This window comes from Lolium rigidum, chromosome 6, assembly GCF_022539505.1.
Source record: "Lolium rigidum isolate FL_2022 chromosome 6, APGP_CSIRO_Lrig_0.1, whole genome shotgun sequence".
Lineage (NCBI taxonomy): Eukaryota > Viridiplantae > Streptophyta > Magnoliopsida > Poales > Poaceae > Lolium > Lolium rigidum.
In genome coordinates this window covers 207,429,560-207,437,251 of record NC_061513.1, presented here as the reverse complement: position 1 = coordinate 207,437,251, position 7,692 = coordinate 207,429,560, and the positions used below count along the sequence as shown (strand labels likewise).

Below are 7,692 nucleotides of genomic sequence, written 5' to 3'. Positions count from 1 at the left end.
TTTAATGCTAACATTAAGAAGGCAGATAGGTCGATAGTGTTGTATCCTTTCTGCATCATTAACCTTAGGCAATAAAATTATCTCACCAAAATTCAAGCGGAACAACTCTAGTTGTCCAGAATGAAGAAATCCAAACAGAACTACGAAGTCATCCTTGATAACATCCCAGAAAGACTGGTAAAACTCAGCCGGGAAGCCATCGGGACCAGGTGCTTTATTGTGTTCCATTTGAAAAACCGTTTTTCTAATTTCGTCCTCGGTATAGAGGGTCGTAAGTAAGCCATTTTCCTCATCAGAAACCTAGGGGATATCATCAGTTCTAGACTCATCCATAGAGAAGTTGCCTTCCTAACAAAGCTTTATAATAATTAGTGATATACGAATTTAGTTGGTCATGACCCTCAATCGTACCCTCTGTTTGGACTAGAAATTGAATACGTTTCTTCCTATGTCTTCCATTGACAATACTATGAAAATATATTGTATTCAAATCCCCTTCCAAAATGAATTGAGCTTTAGATCTTTGGTACCACTTAAGCTCCTCCTCACATAAAAGTCTTGCTATTTCTGCATTTGATTGGCTATTAAGCTCAATTTCTTGTGCGACGTGTTGTATGGCGAGCCCAACTAGATAGGTGTTTGCGTACCGCACGCGTCTTATTATTCCACCTCTGTATTGGAGACTCACCAGCAACAGGTCTTTGCCAAACTTTCTTGACCATATCTTGAAAACCTTCCCGTTGTAACCATCCTAGTTTAAACTTGAACCGGCGAGTAGATGATGGTCTAGACAATCCAGTAGTCAATAAGATGGGAGCATGGTCCAAGAAACCTACAATGTGTTCTAGAGCTCGTACTGACACCATTGAGAATTTAGATTCCCAATCAGTATCCATGAGTACTCGGTCTAGTTTTTCGTATGTGGGTTCTAGAAGGCTATTAGCCCAAGTAAACTGTCTTCCAATCATAGAGACCTCTCTTAGATTCAAGCTATCAATGACCGTATTGAATAGGGAGGTCCAATGGTTGTCAAACCGGCCTCTACTCTTCTCAAACGAAACCTCTACTCTTTTCAAACGGAAACCTTAACAAATTAAAATCACCTCCAATGAGAATTGTATGTGGATTGTCTTTTGCAATATTAATAAGTTCGCGAAGAAAAGCGGCCTTAGAGTCCTCCTGGGCCGCACCATACATGGCGACTAGACTCCATAGGAAATTATCAGCACGATTACGTATGTGGAATTTAATATGAAATTCCCCATGTGAACTAGCCAACACTTCCATAGAGTCATTTCTGACATCAAGTAAAATGTCCCCGGATCTTCCACGCGGTGGACAACAAATCCATGTAAAGTCTGCACTCCTGATATACGGTTCAAAAGAAGTTTGTGAGAAATCTCGTTTACCGGTTTCCAAAATTTTCAAAAAGTTCAAATTGTGGTCCTGAATACAATCAGCAAAATGTAAGTGTTTAGCCAAGTCACTCAGACCTCTGCTATTTGCAAACATGCCATTCATTGGGAAACAATAGGAGATTTGGCTAACTTAGACCGATTTCACGGTTTCTTGTTAGATGAAGATTTAGATTTCCGGCTGAATGCTTTTAACTCATACAAAGAGTATAGCCCATCCTCATCCAAACCAACTTCCGACACTTCACCCACTAGGTGAGATAAAAGCTGACCATCTGCTGTGACATTCGCTTCCTCATCATCATCTAGATAAGTGGTATCCAACTTAGTCGAAACTTTAGGAATAACCGTAAGAGGGTCAAATTCCATATGTCTCAAGACTCTAGTTGAAATATCTACCTCTCTAGCATTACTACCCAAACTAACACCAACATTATAAAGCTTCGAAGAAATAGAAGTAGATGAAAACGAAAGAAAAGACTTGGAAGATTTTTCTGTACCATGAGAGTCCAAATTAATAGCCGCCTTGCAGCGCATCGCCTTCTTCATGGAGTCTTCATCTGTCGCAGAAGAACCATCTATCGCCACTCCATGCCTCCCGCTACAGCGAATAGGTGTTACCCCATTGGTGAAAGGCGATGCCATAGGTGGAGGAGTACGAGGCGAGACGGTCTCCACGTCTTCATGCTCAGCAGTCCGGGGCGCAAGGACACGGGTGGGCAAAGTCGATGTAGCAGCCAACCCGTCCCCTATTACCCTGCTCGGTGAAGAAGTCGTCGAAGGTGCAGGACATGGCGTCACGTCCGAAGAAACAGAGGCAGACATTTTCAACTCAAATATACACCCTGTTCCGTTTTGCTCTCTCCTTTTCTTATAGACATGTGAGGATATAAATCGAGGATACAGTAGTTGGAACGTTTCATCTTTGGAATAACAGTTCATAAAGTTGCAAAATACCAGATAGAAGAAGTATTTCCAACAGTCCTTACAGAAACATTCCATACAGAGCGAATGAAATGTTCATGAGTGCTACACATTGTCTCTAGTGTGACGTGACGATGTTGGATTTGTTGTTCTGAACCTTTATTGAGTATCTGATGTAACTGATACATAGGAGATGAGAACAACTGCACGTCGGGGTATTTGTTTGCAGTATCACTTTTACTGTATCCTTGTCATGATAACTAAAACCGAGAGGAATAATTTTGTGTACCATCTGGTTTTTCAAAAGCTGCAACATTAACTTGCTTCTCTTACTTTGTATGGTACTCACACATGAAATGCTGAACATATTGGTTTGTATTCCCTCTTCAGCTTTTCTACAAGTTCACCGGTGATCCCGCTATATTCTGTATCTGGTCCATCCTTAACTCCAGTATTAAATATCCTCTGCGTGTTGCTCATTACAAATTTATATCCCGAAACATATTGATTTTCATTACTATAATATTATAGTTAATGGCAGCCATATATTTTCAAGCTCTAGAATAGCTGCCTCATCATTCAAGAAATCACTCCTACCTACGTCGGTGCAATATGTTGCCGGTCGGTCTGCCCGCAGTACACTTCTCCGAAATACATCCAAGTTTCTGCCAGGTGCAAAAGCAGACGCTCTTGTACCAGGGGTTTACAACTCTAGAGTAGTTTTTGGTATTAATACGAGAACAAATACTCTTTTGTTAGAAACTATTACCACCCTGTTGTTCTACTCCGTTCTTTCTCGTCGACTTCTCGAAATTTTTGACCACTAACACTAATATACATGAAGATCTGAAGTACTTCAAACTTGAGAGGTTAAATGATACATTAGTTGGTACTTTTGTCATGAAAAACACTTCCATATCATTTTTTTTATATAGCTTCTCCTAAGATATACTATTAGTTAATTTCAGAAGTAATGGTTAAAAGTGTGCATTGCAGATCAAATCAATGTCCAATACGACAAATACTAAGAGAGAAGAGCAATAATATTTAAAATCGTCATATTTCAGTACGATATCTTAATTAAAAGAGAAGAGAAAACAACTTGTACTATTCTAGTAGAAACCCAATTTATCATTAACACAGCAAACCCATGTATGCTTTATTAATTAAGACTATGGGGTAACTATTTCAATTTCAGTAAACTTCAACTGAATCCTCAGCTATGGTGGCAATCCATTTTTGTTTTATGAAGACACAGCACAATTTGATAATATTTTCCCTTTGGGAAGATGAATGGAAGAGCTTGGGACATGCTTATTTTGTTGCAACCATACTGACTAAGATAGAGAAATAAAGTCCAGGCATTGATCTAGCAAGGCCTAACCAGACATAATTTTCCTTTCTACACAAAGATATATTATAGCATATAGCACACAAATGGCAAATACAATTCCTCTTTTGTTCTGTCCATATATCAAATGGCCGTCTTGTTAGCATGTTTATACTTGTATTATACGTGTATTGTACCCTAGTTGTACCTAACCCTAATTGGCCTTTGCCCCCTATAAATATACATGCAACCCCACGGTTTACGTGTGAGGATTCCCCCCAAACCCTTCGGTTTACCCTTCTACACGTCTCTTCAATTCCATTTAAAAATATATGACATATTACTGAATGCAGAGCTACATATATTCTTGTTGCGCAAAATGAAGTGAAGAAGATGATAATTTGCAACTTGCGGAAAATGTCTACCATCACTGGAGAGCTACAAAATTGCATTATATGAGGTTTTACTGAGGCCACAAAGACATGTAAGTACCTTTCTTTAGCTGAGGGGATTCTCCAGGAGTGGATATCGTCCACCTCTCAAAAGAGAGCTTCTTTTGACCAAAGGTGCCCCCATCTATCATCTTGTCATGGTTCTATCTTCTGTCTTGGCCGGCCAGGGGATATTCCTTTCGGCACTCCAATCAATAAATGCCAGAATTGAAAATCAGTAGACCTCCTCACAACTCATAAGTGGAGGCGATATCACCCAACTCAATAAACCACATACATATAGTTCCGCAAAGGAGAACACTGTGCTGACTTTTGGGTGGATTTTTTTATCAACTGAGCTTGGCAGCCATGAACAAATGGATCTCTTCAATAGAGTCATGGACAAAACCATCTCGTCTATGGAACACTTATGTGATGCAGTAGCTACATACCACAAGGCAATTTGATATTAGAAACACTACTGCTCCATAGCCCAAACATGAAGCAAAGAACATTATCCTTCAAAGCTATAACTTCATACGAGCACTACCTAAATCAGACATGCTGATGAAAAATAGCAAGCTGATTTTTTTTTAGTTCCTAGTAATACGATAGCAGCTGTGGTGGGCAAAAGAAATATAGCATCAGCTGTACTGGTGTTGCATGGTGAATGGTGTTCCATCTGGTTATCAAGAAACTGGTCCGAGTTATCTAGATATACTAACAGGTGTAACAATTAACCGGTTCGATTCTGGTTCTAGACCAACTGGGGCTAATTTTCAGCACATCTTGGAACCCACTTGCAGGCACAACTCATGGAGAAGTAAAGGAGTTTGTACCAAGATAGGGATATCAAAGGGCTCCTCTTTCACTTTCCAGTGATTCTTTGGATGACACATAAACTGGCCTACAAATATTCTATCTCAGCCTTCCCTGCCTCTCAATATAAATGCAGCTCCTTTGCATGGTCCATGACTCACAACCTTCAACTAATGTCCTAATAAGAGTTCTCCACAAGGACTTCACGATTGAAGACCCAGCCTAATTCTCCAATAGGGAACTTCAGTAATGACTTCAGAATCAGAGGTTTGCAAGCTCATCGATCTCTATAACTCAAACACATTTTTGTTCTCATGATTTTAAATTTAGTACTATTTGTTAAGTTTCTAATGCTTTAACTACAATAAATTATGACGCTGATCTCCTTTGGCGCTTGTTTCCATGATGATGCTTGTACTAATCTGTCTACAAGAATCTGCAGACACCACGAATAACAGAGCTACACGTTAGGATGGACTGCAATGGCTGCGTGCATAAGATCAAAAAGACCCTAAGTGGTATTGAAGGTAAACATTCTGATCCTCCTAAACAAGAACGCTGTAGTTTCCCACCATTGAATTGTCGAGTTCTGCATCTGCCCTTTACTGGAAGCTTCAAGCTTGTCCACAACATCTTATACAAACTATGAAATGGGCTTTGTGCAGGTATAGGGGAAGTCTATGTTGATCAAGCTAACCACAAGATCACGGTGGTCGGGACTGCTGATCCTGAGAGGATTGTGAAGGCCATCAGGAAGACCAAGAAGGTTCCTACAATCTGCTCACACATCGACCCTACAGCGGAGGCTCAGCCTCCCGCGCCACCCGCAGAAGGGGAAGCCCCACCGCCGCCTGCTGACCCGCCATCTGACGAGCCTCCGCCTGCTGACCCGCCATCTGACGAGCCTCCGCCTGCTGACCCGCCATCTGACGAGCTTCCGCCTGCAGAAGCGGCGCCGGCGGAAGCCGCACCGGAAAACAAAGAGGCGCCACCGGCTGAAACACCGGCCGCTGATGCCACCGTGATACACATGGCGCATGACTACCGATACAGCCACCATGTGCATAGAGACCACTGGGCAAACCATCCTAGCAACATGCATGGCGTCAGATATGATGCTGCACCTTATTATGCAGCACATAGCTATAGTCACAGGCCAAGTCCTTACATGTCAGAGTACGGATATGTGAGCTCTCCTGTCCAAGAAGGAAGATGTTACAGCCATGACTACCGTCCAGTTGCTAGGGGAAAAGGAGATGGAAGCCAGATCACTTCAATGTTCAGTGATGAGAATCCTAATGCATGCAGCATAGCTTAAAAAAGGAGAGGGAATTTGCAAAGGAATCTGTTTCTGTAGACTCTTTCGGCAAACCCGGGTGGGAGGGAAGATTTTGCTTTTTTCCTCTGAAGACATCAAATGTATGTAGTTCTAGTTTTAAGGTGGAATTTGTTTAAATAACGTAAAAGGGGAATAATAATGTGCTTAATTTGTAGTGGGAGGTGATTTTCACTATTTATCACCCGTTCATCTCATAGAATCTCAGAAAGTTGTGGTCCCGAGATCTTGTCTGTGCTGAAAGAACTAGAACAGATGTCACTGGGATGTTCTGGACAATGTTGAGACATACAGATGCTCTGTAAGAGTGAAATTCTCCATACACCATAGGTCCATAGACTAAAAACATATTCAATAAAACCCGTTGCAACGCAAGTACATGTTCCTTATAGTAATATATGCGTCCATGACCAAAACTAGAATGGACGTATATACCATGTCAAGGAAGAAACCATCAACATATACCATGGTGCGTGACAATGTCCTGCGCGCCACCAAGTGCCAGTCTTTCAAGCGGGACGGCCTTGACGTGCACTTCCGCCCTTGGCGCGCCGTCTCCCAGGCCATCAACGCCAACATGTTCTACCGGGTGCACCTGGATGTCGCGGCATCCCGCCGTTCGCGTGAAAGCCTGACATCGTCGATCACATCCTCGGCCGGAAGTGCGCCTTACGGCGCCTAGACGACGGCTTCACCACCATGGAGGACACCCGCGCCTTCGGGGTGCACGTCTGGACGCTGGATCCTCACCGCATTCCCAAGGTGCTCTGGCTCACTTTTGCCAACAAGGCCCCTGGTGGCCTCTCCTCCCAAGTGCATGTCGCTGAGGACCACCCAGATCAGTCGAAGCGCGGTATGACATTCCGGGTCCTCCATCACATCAACAACATCGAGGATTACTCCGGTGCGCCCATGCTCGACGGCCGTGAGCCCGTCTCGGACTTCAGGCCTTCGTCCCGCTCCCTGCCTGCATGGGGCCATGGCACGGTGGACGGGCGGCGGGTGGGGATGGATTCCGTCCTACCGTCCACCATCCCTCCGCTCGGCGCAGCAAGGCGCTTGCAGGATGCGGGTGAGCGCTTGAGCGGGGTGCGTAGCAGCGGCTCGCATGCCCACTCTGTTGCGGTCGTCGTCGACCGCCGCGGCGCCGGTGGGCGCTCTCGCTCCCGCCCGGCGCGGAATGGTGGACATGTGGAGGGTCGACACTCCCGCTCACCGAGCCGTGAGGATCATCATGACCGCGGGCCAAGACGCTATCGGAGTCGTTCGCGTCACGGCCACCGCTGCGACGACCGCGAGCCAATCCTCCATCGCCGCCACAACGACAAGGATGACGACCACTACAATGGCAGGGAGGCGCATGCCACGCGCGGCAACTCGTGCGCCCCTTCTGGCGGCGCGACCGGTGCCCGCCATGGTGGCCAGGACCGCCACCGC

At 44.4% G+C, this 7,692-nt stretch overlaps 1 protein-coding gene across 1 annotated transcript; it reads left to right on the top strand.

The window, feature by feature from the left end:
* Positions 1 to 5,077: 5,077 nt before the first annotated feature.
* LOC124667545 (early nodulin-75-like) lies at positions 5,078 to 6,416 on the top strand. Its single transcript, XM_047204811.1, has 3 exons — positions 5,078 to 5,186; positions 5,362 to 5,446; positions 5,585 to 6,416. The coding sequence occupies exons 1-3, from the start codon at positions 5,169 to 5,171 to the stop codon at positions 6,235 to 6,237; spliced, it is 756 nt and encodes a 251-aa protein (XP_047060767.1). The 5' UTR covers positions 5,078 to 5,168; the 3' UTR covers positions 6,238 to 6,416.
* Positions 6,417 to 7,692: the final 1,276 nt, after the last annotated feature.